General features: G+C 39.6%; 1 protein-coding gene across 3 annotated transcripts in view; it reads left to right on the top strand.

Moving 5' to 3' along the window:
* The first annotated feature begins 4,044 nt into the window (after positions 1–4,044).
* Positions 4,045–21,060, top strand: part of RADIL (Rap associating with DIL domain) — a 115,001-nt gene continuing 97,985 nt past the window's right edge. For 2 of the 3 annotated variants that reach the window (XM_078152933.1, XM_021008421.2), the window contains exons 1-2: positions 4,045–4,473; positions 11,592–12,187. In XM_078152933.1, the coding sequence (XP_078009059.1) occupies positions 11,635–12,187 (553 nt within the window). In that variant the 5' untranslated portion in view covers positions 4,045–4,473; positions 11,592–11,634. The other variant, XM_078152932.1, reaches the window with a different exon arrangement.

Below are 21,060 nucleotides of genomic sequence, written 5' to 3'. Positions count from 1 at the left end.
AGAAGAACAAGGGAGCTACTCTGGTGCAGTGTATGCAACGAAAATAAGAGTGTGCGCAAGCATCTGACCATTCATCGGGAATGATTCGTCTTAGAATGTCAGTTGTTTGTGGCAGTTTGAAAGCAATCTGATAACAGGTTGAGAAACTGCAAGGAACATGTTGCATTGAATTAGAAGCAATCAGTTTGTTGTAATTTCTAAACACCAAAGTCACCGTGCACATGAACGTGAAGGTTTCCACTCACTGCAGAAACAAGCTTATAGTGCTTCAAACATGCACATGCTTGTTGTCACAGAGGAAAAAATACATTTGTAACAATTGGGCAGGGTTTGGGGTTTTTTTAACTTCTTAAGGCACTAGTAAAGAATTTTTAGTGGACCATTATCGTGAACCCTTTAGGAGATCAAAACCTACTTGAACTACTGCACTAAGGGAAGATAGCACATACAGAGTTGAGGAAATCATGGAAGGAAATTTCATTCTGGGGAATGTGAAAGTGTGACTGTGGGGGGCATCTCAAGTCAGTATCCTCTAAGAGGAATGGTCTAGGTGGAAAGGTCAGCAACGGCAGGCAGACTGCGAGACAGCCTGGGGCGATGGCAGTATGGGATGTAAATCTGAAGCATAGTAGCTATAAATGACTCAGTGGACCAGTCTTTTACCAATCAACAGGGATGGATCCTAAAGTGGGATCTCCAAAGATGAGTGGATTAACTCCCTCTAGATACTGGGGCATGGACTGAGAAAGGAAGTATAGAGTCAAAGATCTCGAGTCCAGTGTGGAGGGTGCTAGTTCAAATGAGGAGGAGGAGGAGGAGGTCAGTGGCAGTGAGCAGGTGATGAAATTACCTGGGAGGATAGTTGCATGGAATATGAAGATGAACCAGGTGGGGAATATTATCATTCTAGCAGTGCCTGAAGTTCACAACCTCCAAGTCACCCTTGATTCCTCTTTCTACCTCATGACTCCGTAATTAGTTGCCAAGTCCAGTACAGTCTTCTGCCATAAAATTTCTTAAATACATCTCTTCTCCCTTGATATGATCCTAGTTTAGGCCCTTATCATATGTCATCCCCACTGCTGCAACAGTTCTCTCCATCTAGTTTATCTGCTCTCTACTACATCTTCCACTCAGCTTTAAAAATAATCTTTTTAAGGCACAGGTCTGACCGCGTCATTCCCCTGCTCTAAAACTAATGGCTCCCTATTACTTTTAGAATAAGTTTTCTACAATCTGGCTCCCACCTGCTTTTCAAGGTTATTTCATATTATTCTTTTGACCTATTAGCAGCATCCAGAACTTAGGATTTCATCTCCTATCCTCATGTTTTGTGCCCCATGCCTTGCATGTGGGACCCCCACCTTACTCCATTGTTTAGAATTTTTAGCTTTGTTCAAGGTGTCCCCAGCTTGCATGCCACTTCTTTTTCTGATTCACCCTACCCCTAACCCCACTGCTTAGTTATCAGTGTTCTTTCCTTCCTTAAATTGCCTCTGTGTACATGTTTTATATATATATATATATAAACTTCTAGTGGGCTGAGTTTATTTTCTTTGTAACCTTAGGACTGAACCCCATTCTTTGCATGTAGTGGGTACTCAAAAAACATTTGTGGAATGGTAAGTGCTCAATAAATGTTTGTTGGATGAAGGGGAAACTCCACATTGGATGATAGGGATTATACATAGTAGGTAGTTAATGTTTGTTGAAGGGGAAACTCCACATTGGATGACAGAGATTATACATAGTAGGTACTTAACAAATGTTTGTTGGATGAATAAAGGGGAAAAACTTACATCAGATAGTATGTATTCAAGATACAGTGACATCCAAAGGATAGGGGTTTCTTGCTAAATAAGTGCAGCACAAGAATCTCCAGAAAAGTCACTTTAGGTTCAAGGTACTCTGTGGGTCCTCTTCCACTCAAAACCATAGTTCACCAGCTGTTTTTTAATGCAGTTAAAAAACAAAACCGCAAGCTAATACAAGCAGTTCAGAAAAGGCATTCAATGCTAAAGTAAGCTGGGTAGGGGTAGAAAATATGGCCCATAAACTTGGGACACATTTTCCCACAAATATACTCTCCTCCATCAATAGGTTTAGAGGACACGTTTAAGGAACACATTTAGCCAGGGCCCACACACGGAAGGCAATTCATACCTCCAATGTTGAAGCAAGCTTGGTGGTTCTATATACAAAAATTTCCTAACGACTTGAGCTGACCAAAAGGGCTGCTGCATAGGTGGTGGGGCCATCTTGTCTGAGGATGTCAGGTAGAAGGTGGACCATTAGTAGGGGATGTTATAGAAGGAATTCCTATAGCTATAGCTAACATTTATATAGCACCAACTATGTGTAATTTACAGCTATGATCTCCTTACAACTCTTGGAGGTAGGTACTATTAATATCCTCATTTTACACAGGAAACTGAGGCAGGGAGTTAAGGGATTTGCTCAGGGTCACACAACTGTAGGTCTAAGGTCACATTTGAACTTAGGTCTTCCTAGGCCAGGGGCTCTCCACCTTCTACCTGCCTCATTGTTCAGGAAGGGATTGGACTTGAGTAACTGAGCACCCTTCCAACCCTGAGATTCTGTGATTACCTAGTTACAGAGTCTCAGTTAGGAACTATCATAGAAATCTTCTTAGTTATAGGATCATAGGATTTAAACCTAGAAAAAACCTGAGAGGCCATCTATCTAGTCCAACCCCTAATTTTACAGATAAAGAAAATGAGGTCCAGAGAAGTTAATTGTTCTGTTCAAGGTCTTAAAAGAGCCCAAGGCAAGATGTGAATTCAAAGACTCCTGACTTCAGAGGTGATACTCTTTCTATTATACCATGCAGCTTCCTCAATCTCCTCATTTTATAGAGGAAAAAAAAATAAATCCAGACTGGTAGTATTTTGTCAAAGGTCATATTGCTAGTTAACAGAAGACTCAGGATCAGAAAAACCTAGGTCTAACTCCCATTCTCCTGTCTTGTAGCAATTCCTCAATTTGATTCAATTCAATTCAATTCAATAAACATTTATTAAGTGCTTGCCAGGCACTGTGCTAAACTCTGGGGAAACAAAAAAGAGGCAAATGATATCCCCTGCCCTCAAAGAGCTTACAATTTAATGGGGGTGGAGTTGGGGAGAACATTCAAACAACTAGATACAAAGCAAGCTATAGACTGGATAAATAGGAAATAATTAACTGAGGGAAGGCACTGGAATTAAGAAGGGCTGGGGGAAGGCTTCCTGTAGGAGGTGGGATTTTAGTTGGGACTTAATGGAAGCTAGGGAAGTCAGTAGTTGGAGTGGAGAAGGGATGGAACCTAGAATCAGATCCGAGTTCACATCCCAGTTCTGCCACTGCCTTTGTGACTTTAGGCAATCCTCTTATACCTCTCTGAGCCTCAGTTTACTCATCTGCAAAATAAGCCGTGGGGCTGGATTGCCTTTATGGTCCCTGCCAATTTTGTCAGTAAATTAATGAAGCATTTAATAAGCACCTATTCTGTGCCCCCTGGAAAGATGGCTTCTTTCTCACGGGCAGTTAGGTGGTACAGTGGATAGAGTTCTGGGCCTGAAGTCAAGACAGATCTTCTTAAACTCATATCTGGCCTCAGACACTTGCTAGCTGTGTGACCTTGGGCAAGTCATTTAACCACGTCTGCCTCAGTTTCCTCATTTGTAAAATGAGATGGAGAAGGAAATGGCAAACTACTCCAGTACCTTTGCAAAGAAAACCCCAACTGGGGTCTGGAAAAGTCAGACGTGACTGAACAACTGCCAGGCCCTTTGCTAGATATTGGGGATGTAAAGATTAGACAGTCTGTGCCCTCAAAAAGCTTACATACTATCTGGGGAAATAACATGAACATGCATAAAAACGCATACAAAAACGACACAGGGAAATGAGGGAAGGTGTTGTGCTAGTGTCAGCTCAAAATCAGAGCTGATCGTTATATCTGCATTTATACCTCAGAAACTGGCAAATGCTACAAATCAGCACTTGATTTATCTTTTTGTTGTGTAGAATTACGATGGCGGTGGAGAAAATGTTAACAATGCAAATTTAAATTAAAATGTGTGTCCCATGAACACTTTTTCCTCCCAGATGGCTGGTTGTTAAACATTTACTAGCACAGTACTGGGTGGGGGGTTTATCTGAAAAGCCTTCCGCATAAGATGACCCACAGCCGGCGTTGCAAAGGATTACAACCTGTTTTCCTCCCTGCAATTCAGTTAAACACGGCCTATTTTATAGCCAGGATTCTTAAAACAATGCTAAGCACACTGCACCAGGGAAGCCTCGTTCTGGGGCCCCGCGCGGACCTTTGCTCTTTCCTCGTCTGCCCCGCCCTCCAGAGCGGCTGTTCTGTCCAGGGGCCAGTAGGTGGCGTCAACGTCCGCTTCGCCAAACGGCCTCGTGGACGTGGGATGCTGCCGGCTCACAGCCGCTCTGCTCCTGCGCACGGAGGTGAGGAGGGAGCGGGCACAGGGAGGTGAGGAGGGAGCGGGCACAGGGAGGCGAGGGACCGGCGACGGGAGAGGAAAGGTCTCGGCAGGGTCGAGTGTGAGGACCCGCAGAGCTCCTGGCTGGGAAGGCAGGAAGAGGCGGCTAGCGCCGCGAAACGAGGCCCAGGGCGGGCGGTGAGTAAGACGAAGTTGGGGCCTCTCCCTGCGGAGGGTGGGGGCCGGGGAGGTTGAGTCCACGAGCATAGGGGAGAGTGGACGTCGCGGGGGGCGACGTCGAGCGCAAGGCCGGCGCGGCACGGGAGGAGGGGGCGGGAGGAGGGGGCGCGCGACGGTCTCCTCAGGACCTTGCCTGTCCCGCCGCAGCGCGAGCCTGGGGGGCCGGGCGTCCTCCAGCCTTGGACGGCTCCCTGGAGGGGAGTAGAGCCCGGCGACCTGGGCAGACCGCTCCCTGGGTGAAAAAGTCTGTCACCTGGGCGGAGAGAGAACGCCGAACGAGCGGGGCGAGAGTGGACAGAGGAAAATTCCGAAGAGGAATGATAGAAAACGCAATGCGTGGGTTGTCCCCGTGGCCAGAAAGTCAAGACCGAGAGAGAGGGGAAAGTGTTGAACGGAGGTTTGTCTGGTTGCTATTGGAGACCAGACCTGCCCTCCGGACTGTACCAGTGGCACGGACGAGAATGCATTCAGGTGGTTTTTGTTAGGGGACTCATACCCCAATCTGGAGTTGTTTTGTTTTTTAATGTGATGGAGATATACAACAAGAGATGGGCAAGAATGACCCTCTGTGTATATATATGTGTAAGTGTAAGTAAGTGTGCAAGCAGAGATACTGAAGTGTGTGCATTTGGGGAGGTGGGGAGGGGCTTCCTTAAATAACCAGGGGAAACTTCAGCTTTGAAAATGCAGGAGATGGGCAAGAAGGCGAGAGAGAGAGACACACACACTGTGTGTGTGTGTGTGTGTGTGTGTGTGTGTGTGTGTGTGTGTGTGTGTGTGTGTTTGCGCAAACAGGAGCGCTGAAGTGTGTGCGCTTGAGGAGGTGGGGGGGGGGCGCTTCTTTAAATAACCAGGAGAAACTTCAACTCTAGGAATGCAGGCTCTAGACGTTCTTTGCAGCCTTTCTAGAGGTAGCCTTTGACTTTCAGCTTTGGTCACAGATTCCTAAATTCGAGGAAAGTTAGATTTGGAAGAGACCTTAAAGCAGGAGCTTTTAACCTTTTTTTGCAGTCTGGTGAAAAATATGCATCCCTTCTGTTGTCTACATTCATAATTGAAGAAGATGCTAAAATTCTGTTAGAGGTTAGTGAAAATGAAAATATGATTTTTTTTCTTTGTCCAATTTCATAAATCCCGAGTTAAGCCCTGACTTAAGAGAAAAATGCCTGGCACATAGTAGGCATTCAGTACTGTTTTGTTGATTTGGTGTAGTCATCAAACCCCTATTTGATTTAAATTCAGTTAAACAGATATTTAGCATGTAAAAAAAAAGGACAGCTACAGGGAAAGGAGCTTGCAAAAACTGGTGTTTACTTTTTCATAGTTAAGCTGATTCTTTTTGTGCGGGCAAGTGCGGGAAGTTTTGCTAAGTGGAGCACATTAGGGGGAAAGGGCACCTGTTCGGTTCTCCCATGTTTTCAGAGTAGTTAATACAAATGAAGCTCCTAATTTTTTTTCCCCCCCGAAAAAGAAACTATATCCTTTTCCTTTACACCAACCAGACATGTATTGACGGGCTGTGTCCATCCTGTTCAACAGAACAAGACATTTGAAAAAAACCCCAGAAAACAGACCCTGGATTAGCAGATAGGAGATAGCTACTTTGTTTAATACCTGTAGAATACACAGGAATATTTCAATATCATGTCCACTGTCATACAAACCAGAGTTGGTAATTAGTGGAGCAATTGCAGAGTCTTTTAACTACGTAAAATGTTTAATCCAAAATAGTTGAAAAGAATTTTTGATTACTCGGGTAGTACCTTTTCTAAAGTCATACATACCAGAGACTCAGAACTTTTGTTTCCAGGAATTAGTAGTGATTCTATTGTTTTTATTTTAATCATCCATTGAAAGCCCTCCTAACTAAATAGTCTTTCATAGCAGAATGCTTTTTAGGCTGTGCTTGGTAATTTTTGCATTTGAAAATAGCACTATTGCTGGAACCACAGAGATATGGGGATTTTACTAGGTAGAGGGAAACCAGAGCATACAGGCTCACACTTTTTATTTCTTTTACTGGTTGAAATTTATAATAGGTTCCACATCATAGTTTTGAAACTGTGGCTTGCCTCCACCCATATCATTTGCACAGAACATTGCATCAACCTCCTCCCCTCTATTCTTTCTCCCACTGGGATGACTTCAGTCTGTTTTTCATCAAAAATTGGACTCTCTTTCAAGGACATGAGAAAAAACATTTTCTAAAAGTAGCAATTACAAGTTTAATATAGGCATCTTATTTGTACCACCAAACCAGCTTGTATATTTTGTTTAGGACTTCTTTTGGGGAGGGGGAGTATCAGGACTCAGAAAAATAATCAGCTCACTCCGCCTAAAAAATAAATCAGGTTACGTATTGCCAACCCCATAGCGTTTTCATTGACTCCTCCTCTTGCACTTTTCCTTTTTTTGAATCTGCGGTATTTTTGACAAACAATGTGTTAGGTGCAACCTGTAATTACTTAAGAAAGTAGACAGGAAAAAGGGTGACTGTGCTCTCAGCAGTTCCTCTCTTAGAGAGTTGCAATGAGAAATTACTCTGAGAAATACTTTCTGAAAGATCTAAAATATATGGTAGTTCCAATGGGGATATTTGGCTTTGATCCTATTATGTCAAAGACTTATGGATTTTAAAGAGGAATAATAGCCAATGAAAAGCATTCACTTTTTTAAACATCTCTTTTCTCCTGATACTGCCAAAAGCAATTTAGCAGTATGTCTGCAAAGCAAACTGCCTGAAAGGTGGGGTACAAAAGATATCTCCTCATTAGCGTAGTGTCTTAAAGAATTTTTAATGTCTGTGTATTCTGAATGTTTTCTGACAGTGGCTTTTTCCTAGTTGGAGGTGATTGTTCAACCTGCCAGCATTGTATAGGACGTGACTTAGAAGGACTCAGGCTTTTAAAGCCATTAAGTTGCCTACCCCAGTCTTTGAATTAGGAAGAGGAATTGCAGACCAAATGACATGTGTAAGACGTTTTGTTTTTTGTTCCAGAAATATAGCAGATCTTCAGGAATGCGCTAAATAGGCATAGACTTGCTAAGGATGGAAAGAGTGTGATCAGGTACACAGAACAACTTGTAAAATAGTTGAGGTATGAAGCATTTCAAAGTTCTTTGAGATTTTCTGGTGGCTATTAAGCAGTAGATAATGTGAAAGGCGGAAGTATTAGAAATTTGATATTCAGGTCCATGAACTTTCCTGTGGTGGTTAAGAAATGATGATAAGCTGATCTTACTACTTTTTCTCAGATTCTGAACCACCAGTTTTGAAAATTGACTCTGGAAGCCTGAAACGAGATATAATTGCTCTTACAATTGGGAGTATTTTAGAACAATCAGTGTAATACACCATCAGAAAGACATGTGCTGGCCACAAGAATACTAAATAAGAATGTTATAATTGATGGTAAAGATATTGCAAACTAGACAGGGCAAGAAACCATGACCAACATGTGCTTTCTAGGGCATGGGAAGGGATACCTAATACACATTCCTTAGGCAAGCAAAACTTCAGGCTGATTTCTTTTTGGATTTCTTTTACGTGTGCCCCTCCCTTCAACAAAACAAAGCTTCACACACTTACTTTACTTTTAACCTATCTTTAGAATGTCTGAAATACCTGTATTCAAACAAATTTTAGAAATTTGAAAAGAGAACTGGCTTTGAAGTCAGAAGGACCAGTGTTCAAATTCTTCCTTGGACTTTTTTTTCTTTTTTATTGTGACCAACACAGTTAAAAAAATTTTTTTTATATTTTATTTTTTCCCCAATTACATGTAAAAACAATTTTGACATTTTTTAAAGTTTTGAGTTCCAAATTCTATCCCTCCCCTCCCCCTCTTTGAGATGGTAAGCAATCTTATATAGATTATATATGTGCAATCATGTAAAACATTTCCATATTATTTTGTACAAGAAGACTCGAACAAAAAAAAGAAATTGTAAAATAGTATGCTTCAGTCTGTATTCAGACATCAGTTCTTTGTCTGGAAGTGGATAGCATTTTTTATCTTAAGTCCCTTGGGATTGTCTTGGATCATTGTATTGCTGAGAATAGCTAAGTCCTTCATAGTTGATTGTTGTACAGTGTTGCTGTTATTGTGTACAATGTTCTCCTGGCTTCACTTTGTATCAGTTCATTTAAGTCCAGGTTTTTCTGAAACCATCCTGCTTGTCATTTCTTTCTCTCACACACACACACATGCACACACACACACACACACACACACACGTATATATGTATATATATATGTATATAGATATTTTATTACAATCATATACCATAGCTTGTTCAGTCATTCCCCAATTAATGGATATCCCCTCAATTTCCAGTTCTTAGCCACCACAAAGAAAAGCTGATATAAATATTTTTGTACAAATAGATTCTTTTCCTTTTTTTTTTTTAATATCTTTGGAATACAGACCTTGTAGTGATGTTGCTGGATCAAAGGCTATACGCAGTTTCATACCCCTTTGGACATAGTTCCAAATTGCTCTCCAGAATGATTAGATCAGTTCACAACTCCACCAACAGTTCATTAGTGTCCTAGTTTTCCCACATCCCCTCCAACATTTATCATTTTCCTTTTTTGTCACATTAGCCTTACTGGACTTTCAACCCTGATCAAGTCACTTAACCTCCCTGAGCCTCAGTTTCTTCAACTGTAAAATGAGGGGGTCAGACTAGATGGTGAGATCTTTTCTAGCTTTAGATCTGTGATTCTGTGCTAGCACTTTATAGGAACTGGTGTATATAGCCATGTATCGCACCTACTTGTTTCCTGCATGGTAAGAGTATTTGTAATTGTGAGCCCTAAGCAAGGAGTTAGAGTAGGGGGTAAGCTTCTCATAAGAGGTAAAATGTTAAGCAGTTAGAACTCATATAAAACCTGGTAGGTAGGTGCTAATATAGGACTATTTGGTAGAGTGATTAGTTTTATTATATGTCCCTAATCATTAATTTTTAAGGAAAGTGAATGACTAAGACCTAATTACCAAAAGAGTTTTCATGACATATTTGGCAGGAGGGAGAAATCCTTCTAAAGAATGTAATTGAAGAGTAGTAGTGAACTAGAAACCAGGACCAAAGTGATTTTGTAATGTTGTAATTTGAGAGCTATAGCTCTCATTGGACTTCCAATTCCAAAGGCTTTTAGAAAAGAATTTTTCCCTCCTCTAGATAACTTAAGGCATTATGAACTTGAAACATGGCTGTACAGTCTAGTGGTCACTGGACTAAGAACGAGAAGATGTGGGTTTGATTTTTAGGTGTTCCATCTATTTATGGTGAACTTCAGATATCTAATTCATAAATGGAGAGAAAAATCTTTTCTCCATGGCCTTACTTTTTATAGAGATAATGGGAAGAGAGATTGAGATGTTTCTTCAGTGCTTTGAATTTGTTAGAGACGTGTATCAAAAATCATAATTATGATTTTTGTAGCACACTAAGTCTTCACACTATTATTCACCCCCCATCCCCCCCAACAAAATACTGCATCTGTCTGGCCTGGAAAAAGCCTAAATACCAGTTTTGAAGCAGTGGGTGGAATGCAGAAATTCCAGTCATGCTTACATTGCTTCTGGAATAGCCTTTTTGTATCCTTTGTGTGTGTGACTTCCTAACATTCTGATGCACTGTCCCTAAGAAGCATCTCTTTGCTATGCTACAACCCAGTTTCTTTACCCGAGAGGGTGAAGAGTGTTATTTTATTGTTTGCATTTTTGAATGTCAATTTATTTCTTTCATTTAAAATTTACTTATGAAGATCTGATCTCCAGTTGTATTTGAGTCATTTTTCTATAATAGCAAAGGTAGCAAGCAGGATCAGGAAATGGAATAGCACTCAAGGGGAATGATTGCAAAAGGTTATTAAGTCTTTTGAATCCTGACTAATTTTAACTGTTCTCTAATTGAGTTACACAGCTTCTGAGATGAGCATAGTTTCTTCAAATCCTGTGCCAGGTGGGCCCTCCCCAGCTTAACTAGGTCATTTTTGTTGAACTTAAGCTCCTTAATTATAATTGATAATTATAATTGAATGAAAATTCAGCAGATATCTGCTGAGCTTCTTCTATGTAAAAGGCATTTTATCAGATGCTTCCTAGAAATTTATACTCACAGAGAGGTATGTGATTGCCACTTCGATTGGGCATTTTTGTTTTGTTTTTTTTTCCATTTTATTTTTCAGTCAGCAAGCATTTATTTTCTCTCCCTCCCACCCACATTCTCCCATTGAGAAAGGAAAAAAAGAAAGAAAAACATTCTAACAATTATGCATAAGCAAGCAAAAGAAATTATTAGGCATATTTGTGATATAAATTTGAGATCCTAGTTGAGACAGTCACCTGTCTAGTAGTGGTGATGAGAACTCTCTAGTAGTTTCTTTCTGGGAAACTATGAGTTCCTTCCTCTACTACAGCCCCTCTGTGATGCTTCATCATGGCATAGAAGTAGCATCAAGTTCTGGGGGGCTTCGTTAGCAGATTCCGGCACGTCCCACTCAGCTGGAATGGTGTCTTGTATGGGTATGCTGATGGATTATATGCCTGATGAAGTTAACTATCAAAATGTTGGCTGTTAAGTGATAACTATTTGAAGCCAAATAAATTCTTAAAGACTACTAAAGCACAGAAGGTTTTGTTTCAGATTTTCATTCCACACCAAAAGGATCACGAGATCCTCGAAATATTGAACGAATTCAGCCCATTCAAATCTAACTTGTTTCCTACAGTCTTCCCTGCCCTTGAAATCAGGATCATTTTACTTGGCTCAGATTGAGAAGCCTCTTGAGAATAGAATAGTGGTCTTATTGCATCACATTCAGTTGCTTCTAAAGACTTATTTGATGTTCATGGTCGTGATGTTCATCTATCTTCATTCTCACTCTCTTCCAGGAAGCTATGTGTATCTTTTGACTGAAGCTCAAAGGCTTGTTACATGACAACTTCTCCCAAGATGTTTTATGGATCTCCTTCTACCATGTCCCCACCTAGCAAGAGCAAACTAAAGCGTCAGAGTCGCCTGCTGTCCCACATGCTGTCCCGAACGCTGAGCCACAAGGACCGAGGCTCTGATTCAGCTTTTCCCAGCTTGGGTGCCAGTGATGACCCTGCAGAGCTTTCCACACAACTTTCTGCCCCAGGTGTCCTAAAGGTGTTTGGGGACAATGTCTGTACAGGTGCCCACTACAAGAGTGTCCTGGCCACAGCTAGCTCTAGTGCCCAGGAGCTGGTAAAGGAGGCTCTGGAGCGTTATGCTTTGAATGCAGTGTCAGCCAGCCAATATGTGTTATGTGATGTGGTAGGGCGATTTGGGGACTTAGGACAGCAGTGGCAGGCAGAATGCCTTCGGGTCCTACGGGATAATGAGAAGCCCCTTTTGATCCAGGACCTGTGGAAGCCCCGAGAAGGCTTCTCTCGGAGGTTTGAGTTGAGAAAAAGATCAGAGGTGGAAGAATTGGCTGCCAGGGATGTGGACACCGTCACAGCAGGTGAGAAGGATGGGAGAATACAGAAAGGCCATATGGCTGAGTCCTTGGGGGTTGAGTGTGGGGGTGGTCTAGCATAGAGAAAGGGAGAAAGAACAAGGAGGTTTCTACTCTCTCAGGAGCCAGGTATACTTAAACAAAAAGGTCATTTTTTAGGTGTTTTGTATTCTTTGCTCCTCTAAAGTTCGACTCCAGTACCTTGTCTTGATATGGAGGTGACTGTACATTTTCGAAAGCTGTGTCAGGAGAGTGCTGGCTTTGCTTCATTCTGTTAAGCTAGGAGGGCTCTAAGTGTGCTCTCAGTGATTCCCTATATCTGGTCTGAAGGAGAGCCTGGTTAAGTTTGGGGTGGGTTATCACCAGAAAGTTGGTCACAAGATGGTGAACTTTTTTGATCATAGCAACCTACAAACATCTGCTTCAGTTTAGAGAGGTTAGGGATTTGTGTGGATGGAGGAGTACTTGTGGTAATGAAAGTACAGGTTTGTGGAAGTTTGAAGGAAAAAGGTGTTACCTCCAAAGGAATCAGCAGTTTTTTTTGTGGGATATGAAAATTTCCTACTACTTTTCTTGTGTGTGGGGAACTCCTCTAAGTTTATTTTACCACATAGTGAATGCTGATGCTTTACTTATTCTAATGTTCTTTTGCATTTAATCTGTTAATCACATCCTTAAGTGCAGCTGTTTGGATGTTCTTTTTCTTGACTGCTTTTCCTCTATTGGTTTGGCTCTGTCTTCTTTCTTGTCAGCATTTAAGCTTCCATTTCTTCTGGTTTCTTCCAGCTTGAGTTCACAAAAACAGATTTCATGAAATTGTCTTGGATCATTGTATTACTGAGAAGAGCTAAGCCATTCACAGTTCTTCATCATAAAGTATTGCTGTCACTGTGTATAATGTTCTCTTGGTTCTATTCATTTCACCTTTCATCAGTTCATTTAAGTCTTTCCAGGTTTTTCTGAAATCATCCTGCTTGTCAGTTCCATTATGACCACACACCACAGCCATTCCCCAATCGATGAGCATCCCTTCGATACCAATTCTTAGCCCCCACAAAAAGAGCTGCTATAAATATTTTTGTACAGACAGGTCCTTTTCACTTTTTCTAGATGTCTTTGGGATATAGACCTAATAGTGGTATTGATGGATAAAAGGGTATGCACGGTTTTATATTAGGGCATAATTCCAAATTGCTCTGTGGAATAGTTGGGTAAGTTCACAGTTCACACAAACAGTGCATTAATGTACTGGTTTTCCTACATCCCTCCATTGTTGGTCATTATACTCTGTTTAAAAAATCTTCATATACATGAAAAGCTAATTATATGTATCGTTTAATTATTCTGTGTGTATATGTAGAGTTGATATTCCTTCCTAACTGTACACTTTGGATAGGATTTGAGCACCTTTGTTACTTGCTATTATCCAGTTTTGAAGTGTCTACTAATGAGGTCGAAAGACAAATGGAGAAATTATGTTATAATTGATGCCATGGAGTCTAAGATATTTAAGTTGTCTGGCACCTTGTTTTGTTATCTTTGATACCACTACCACACTGGGCTGTGGTCAGATTTAATCCTTTGATAATTGGATAGCAAAGATAATATGGCTATAAGTTTTCATACCACATACCGGTTTGCAGAGGACAAGAAAACAAGGTGTCTGCTTAGTCTGTGGTCGCATACCTAGGCAGAAAGCACCAGATTTGCCTGATTCTGAGCATTATTTTTCTATGCGATCCAAACCCAGCTTTCTACATAGATTAAATATAGCTGTTAGGAAAGCGTGCTTTGTTCTTGAAGAGCTCATTTTGCTGGAATAGGTCAATACTACAGGTGCTGGAAGGATTATGATAGAAAATTAGAGGTAACTTTATATCCTCTAACTCATTTCATCGTGGACCAGGCTGTTAGAAAGAAATGCTCCATAGCTTGTTTACCTTGGCTGTAGTTTTTCCAGGGTGATTGGGTAAATTGATAATAAAATTTCCCAATCTTGCTGATAAGTCAGTATGGTGTCAGAAAACAGTGTTGCCTCAAAGGCAGTAGAGCTAGCTATTTATACTCTATCTTTGAGTAGTTATAAAATACTTTTGTACATTTGCAAATTGTAGGATGATTTCAATAAAATGATCTTCTCTGACCAATACGTATCTGAAGAAAAGGCTCTGGGGACACAGAGAATTAATTGGCTTGTTCAAGAAATGTCACATAGCAAGTCAGTGGCAGAGATAGGATTTAAACCCCAAACCAAATTCCTATTTAAGCTAACATCCCACATCTAGACTCTTTGTGGACATTTGTAAAAATAAATACACAAAGATGGATGAGCTCCTGGGTTGGCTTACTGTAAGCTATTAGGTTAACCTGGAATGATTTTTTACAGATTTTGTAATGACTTACCTAAAAATTACTCACCTGTAGGACATTTTCCACAGATTAAATAGTTCATTACCTTTTACAAGGGAATTCATATTACATACCACTTTTCATCAATGCAAAGTTGTATTTAGTGACAATATTGCTAAAAAACATATTCCAGGTTGTAATAGCTAGTGTCAGAGTGTAATAAGTGCCTGGATTCTCCTTAATGAATTAGAAAATGAAAAGGAGTATGCTAAACTGAGAGGGAAGAAGGCGTTATTCACTTCACATTCCCTTATTCTTTTCTGTCTGAATTTCTGGATCTTTGTATGTGGTGTTTGATGTTAGGGAGCTGTTAAGTAGCAGAATTGGTTTTGGTGGGGGTGGTTGGAATGTTTTGATGGGCAAGATAGGACTAGTTGATATATACATGAATATTAGTTCTGGTCCTGCCACTAACTGAGTGACTTTGGATAAATTACCTAACTTTCTTACGCTTTACTTTCCCCATCTGTAAAATGTGTATGATAATATCTGCCTTACTTTCCTCAGAAGGTTATAAGAATCTAATGAAATGAATGATAGTACCTTGTAAAAGGTCTGGGTAAATTTAAGGATTTATTGAAAGGTAATTTCTGCATGAGAGGCATTATGAAATAGTGGGTTAACAAACTACCTTCTGTCTTGTCATTGAGCTAGACCAGAGGTTCCCCAACTTAGTTGGCCTACTAACAAATTACTCAGTGCCCACCTGGAAATCTACTTTCTTTGAGACTTTAATGGTTTTTTAAAAAAATTTGTATCATTTCAAAAAATATATATAATTTTTTAAAAAAAATGATGCATCTTAAGTTTAATAATGTATTGTAAATTTGTGGGTTTTTTCCTGCATTGAAATTCTAGTATCATATTATAAACAAGTAAACACGCATATGTTCCTGCTGATGCATGCTGGACTTCCTGAAAATATGCAACAAGACACGTTTGCCTGCCAACACTTTCTTGTCAAGACCTGTCAGCAGACTTGACCATCAAGTGGTTATAACTTGTATTTTGTGTATTTATTTGGAAAATAATGTAATCACTACGACTTTAACTCTGTTACACAACAGATGAAATATGTACAAATGATTTTTCAAAAATTTCTTCTCTCTTCTTTCCTTATGCTTAAGTGGTATGCTATACCACTCCCTTACTTTTATTCAGTGTCCCCCAGTTGCACCCAAGGTTACTACTGCCCCACCTTGGATCCTTCCAGTGCCCCCCCAAAGGGCAGTATCATCTATTTTGGGAACCTATTGCTGATGTGCTAGCTGGTGCTAGAGATATAAAAACAAAATTGAAAATTTTGCACTCAGGGAACTTATATTCATTCTATTGTGAGAGAGCTGCTAATTTAAATAGGAAATTCAGGTCTGGATTTTAACCCAATCCCTGCCACTGCCTTGCTGTGTAACATTTCTTGAACAAATCCCTTAACTCTCTGTTTTCAGAGCCTTTTCTCTACCTAAGTGTGTAAGTAAATATTTTGTAAAAGTATATACAAAATTTTTGTAGTTAATATTTTTTGGAGGTGTGGGAAGGCACTAAATGCTGAGAGAGACCAGGAAAGGCCTTGTGTATAAAGTATTGATGGAGCTGAACTTTGGAGGAAATGAAGGATTTTAAAATGTGGAAGTGAGGAAGGGATGGATTCAAGGCATGGGAGACAGCCTTTGCAAAAGTAGCTAGTTGAAAGAGTGTCATGTGTGAGAACAGCAAGAAGTTTGCTTGGATTGTAGAGTGTGTGAAGAGGAGCAATGTAAATAAGGCTGAAAAGGCAGGTTAGAATGGGGTTGTGCAGGGCTTTAGATACTGAACAGAAGGGTTTATATTTTATCCTAGCAGAGCCACTAGAGTTAATAAGTAAGGGAACAATATAGTTAGACCTGTGTCTTAGGAATATCAGGTTGTGGTGGTGGTTGTTTTGGAGTGTTTATAGCATTCGATGTTGTGTTTTTTTAATTCTGAACGTAAACACTGAATAAAATGAGCATTTCTGTATACAAAGAACAAAAAAAAAGATACGAAATTGCAAATCTCTATAATGTACAGCTTGCTTTTCCTTTTAAGTATATGGTAAAATGAAACTGTAACTGCCAAAGCTGTCCTGTTTGTATTTCCTTCTGGCTTTCTTTCTATTCTCTACTATGCTTTTAAAAAAATACTTCAGTGACCTCATTTTCTTTTTCTTTCCTTTTTTTTTTGACAGTTCTGTTGCAACCCCTTTTATACTTGTGAAATATAGACTGTATTCATAGTCAAAACAAATTCCCACAGTAGTCACATCCAGAAATGTATGCCTTATTCTGTACCTTGAGTCTATTACCTCTTTATTAGGAGGTGGTTGGGTACTTCATCATTAGTTCTCTGGAATCGTGGTTGGTCATTACATTGATCGAAGTTCTTAAGTCTTTCAAAGTTCATTTTTTTTACAAAACTGTCATTGTTGCTGTTGTTGTATAAATTGTTCTCCTAGTTCTCATTTCACTCTGCATCGGTTCATACAAATCTTCTGAGGTTTCTCTGAAACTGCCCATTTTGTCAGGTACATTTATCATTGCCTATGGGGTAACAGTATTCGCATAGTATAATTTATTTGATTGATGGGCACCCCCTTTATTTCTAGTTCTATGCTATAACAAAAAGAGCTTCTATAAATACGTTTGTACATATGAATCTTTTTCCTTTGATCTGTTTGGGATATAGTCCTAGTAGTGGTATTGTTGGGTCAAAGGGTATGCATAGCTTGGTGAATTTTGGGGCATAGTTCTAAATTATTTTATGGAATGGCTGGATCAATTTACAGTTCTTTCAGCAAAAAGTGAGCCTTTTTCCTTGGACCTTCCAGTATTATCATTTTAATTTTTTGTTTTCCTTGTTTATTTGATGGATGGGATATGAAACCTCAAAATTATTTTAGTTTTCATTTTTCTTAATTGTTAGTAATTTGGGCCTTTTTTCATATGTCTCTTGATAGCTTGGGTTTATTACTTGGGGAACTGTCCGTTCATATCATTTGACTATTTAAGAATTACTCTAATTCCTATATATTTGAATTGAGGTCTAATATCTTAGACAGCAGGCTTTTATCAGAGAAACTTGCTGCAGAAATTTTTTTTTTAATGGAACCATGATTTCCTTGGTGTAGAAAATGCCTGATGAGGGACTACATTTATCTATGTAGATTGACATATTCTCTGCAATTTATAGGCTTAGGTTTCTGGGGCAGTGAGAAGTTAATTGACTTACCCAGGGTCATATGGCCAATATGTGGGGCAGAACTTGAATGGCTAGTGCTGGCTCTGAGGCTACCTCTTTATCCATTATACTATGACACCTCTCTGGCAACATCAGTTTGGAAATGCTGTGGGGATGGACTAGAGATGCATGAGAGACTTCACATAGAGAGACCAGTTAGAAGGTCATTGTATTGGTCCAGGTGACAGATCATGAGGTAGTAACTTTGTGAGTAGAGAGAAGGGGACGGATGTGAGAGATGTTGTGGAGGTAGAATCTATAAGAATTGGCAGTTGATTGTATATGTGTGGGATAAGGGAGAGGGAGGAGTTGAGATTGACTCTAAGATTTCAAACTAGGTGACTAAAGGGGTAGTGATGCAGTTGATTAAAATGAGGTAGTTTGGAAGAGGGTATGTTTTGGGGAAAAGATAATGATTTAGTCATGTTGAGTTTGACAAGTATGTGGGATATCCAATTCTAAATATCCAATAAGCATTGGTGTTGTGGGACTGGATCTCATATATGTTGAGACAACTAAACCCATGGGAACTGATGAGGTCTCTGAGTAGGAGAAAAGAGGGTTCAGAAGCAAGGAAGACCTGAATTCAAGCCCTTGCCCTGACACCGTCGGTACTGACTTTATGACACTATGAAACTTATTTAACATCTCAGTGCCACAGACAACTAAGAATCTGAGTTGCAGAACAGGTGATAAAATGCAGTGGTAGAGGGAATTTCCTCACTGGAAGTTCTACTCCAACAAAATCACATATCATGGTAGATGTAAAGGGTTTTTCAAAGCTTGGCCAGTACTTGGTTTTTCTCTCTCCATTCCTATCAGGAGTGTAGATAAACATACCTAGAACCACAGTTAGATGATCATGAATTTGGATGTACAAGTTTGTTATTGTGGGTTTGTTGTAACTACTATCTTAGCTTTATGGAATTCTTAGAATTATAAGAGAGCTTATAGATTTAGTCTTCCACTCACCAAACAATGTCTTCTACAACATTCCTGTGGGATATTGATCCAGCCTCTGCTTTTGAATACTTTCCGTGAAGGGTGACTTACCTTACCAGCTCTCTCTATCTAGAGAGTCTGTTTTACTGTTGGATAGCTCTTTATTACAGTGATCTTGTTGATCAACTGTGGATGACTTAGCTATTCTCAGTAATGCAGTGATCCAAAACAATTCCAAATGATTTATGATGAAAAATGCTATCCACCTCCAGAGAAAGAACTGTTGGAGTTTGAATGCAGATCAAAGCATACTTTTTTTAAAAAAATCTTTATTTTTCATGCGTTTTTTTTTGGTCTGTTTTCTTTCACAACGTGGCTAATATGCAAATATGTTTTATATGACTGCACATGTATAATCTATATCAAATTGCTTGCCTTCTCAATGAGGGGGGAAGGAAGGAGGGAGAGAATTTAGAATTCAAAACAAAAAAAGAATGTTAAAAGTTGTCATTACATGTAATTGGAAAAAAATATAAAAATTTAGATGATCTTATGTTAAGATAAAGTCTTATGTGAAGAGAAGACTTAAACCCATTGATGCTAGGCCAGCCTTCTACTGCATCACAGAACAAGTTTGTTTGCTCTTCCATGTGACAACCCTTCAAATACTTGAATACTTTTATCTTGGCTTTCTTTAGATGTTTTTTCTCCAGGACAAACTAGGTTCAGTTTAAGTATTCCTTCAGTTCTTCATAAAACATATATTCTCAACTCCTTGCTATCCTGGCAGCTTTCCTCCTTCTCCATTTAGTTAATTTTCCTTAGTTCATCACCTCATGCTGTGGGTAACCTGCTGGGACATAGAAATAGTTTTGTTTTAAAGAAAAATTCTTGTTATAATATTTAATAGGATTTTGCCAAAGGCTTCATTGTTATTGATCTATAGATAGAGCATTTATTAAGCTCTTACTATTTTCCAGACGCTGTGCTAAGTGCTGGGGTTACAAATACCTTCTTGCTCTTGAGAAGCTCACAACTTAATGGGAGAAGAGCTAAAAAAAAGGGTGAGGGTAGTTACATGGCATGTCTGGTGTGAAACTGGCAGCCTGGAAATGATGTGGAGTCTTGGTTGCTGGTAAGATAAAGCAGAAAGCTCACCTGTCAGAGCCCTGGGTCCAAGCTGTTGGTGAGAAAATAGTGGTGATGATAGAGTAGAGAGAGCATGATTTGGAGTTAGGATTGTTATCTCTGCTGGAGTAAATTAGGCAAATTCCTAGAATGTCAGGCCACGCTATACAGGTTCTGAGATTTCTAAGATACTTTTATTTTATTCTCTTTCCCATATCCTAAAAGAGTAAAATGTTTAGGTCACCCACCAGAATACCCAATTGCCCTCTGGGGTAGTCTGATCTGAAACAATAGTAGAAAATGGGATGGAGTCCATGTACATAAATGTAAAGAAATAAATTTTGGTCCTACTAGTTTTCAAGTAAATGAATGTTATATAATAATAATTTGTGTGGTTATATTTCCTAGCATGTAATTTCCATTCCCTTTAATAGCTGTAAGTAATTTCACTGGCTGTCTCCCATGCTTAGAATTCTCTCCTTCCTCATTTCAATTTCTTGGCTTCCTTCAGAACCAAGCTAAAATCCCAGCTTCAGCGTTTCCCCTGAAACTGTCCCCAGTTTATCCTGTAATGTATCTTGTTTGTACAAAGTAGTCTGCATGTTATCTGTCTGTTAGACTGTAAGCTTCTTGAGGGCAGGGACTGTTTTTTTGTCTTTGTACACTTTCATAGTATGTAGTTGACATAGCGCATGGCATACAGTAGGAGATTAATAAATGCTTGTTGACTTGGCTTCGCTTGTTTTATAGTGGGTTTCAGATTAAGCAGTTAGCAAAAGTTTAAATTTTTACTTCCCAGTTATCTAGAGCTGAATGTCAGCTTAAAATGGGAGATGGAGATTGAAGCAATAAAATATACTATGCATATGTTATTTAGAGGAACTTGGATTTCCAGCATTATTAAGTAAGAGAAATGGATGAAGGAAATAATCAGATTACTGTCATAGTGTAGTGGTCAGATTGTTTTGATTTTTGTTTCCCAGATATGCTGCCTTTCTCTAATTGCCTTTTTCTTTTTTTTCTCCAGAACATCACAGTGTTGTGTGTCTAGGGAGATAAAGAGGTGGAAGGGAGGGTGGCAGAGCATTGATGGAACCTGCTAGGTTTTTTTAAAAAAGAGGACTGGCATTTAAAACCAGTGCTGT

Source organism: Phascolarctos cinereus, unplaced genomic scaffold, assembly GCF_003287225.1.
Source record: "Phascolarctos cinereus isolate Bilbo 61053 unplaced genomic scaffold, phaCin_HiC Scaffold_4;HRSCAF=312, whole genome shotgun sequence".
Classification (NCBI taxonomy): Eukaryota; Metazoa; Chordata; class Mammalia; order Diprotodontia; family Phascolarctidae; genus Phascolarctos; species Phascolarctos cinereus.
The sequence above is the reverse complement of the archived record's forward strand: the minus strand, read 5'-3'. Positions and strand labels throughout refer to the sequence as shown.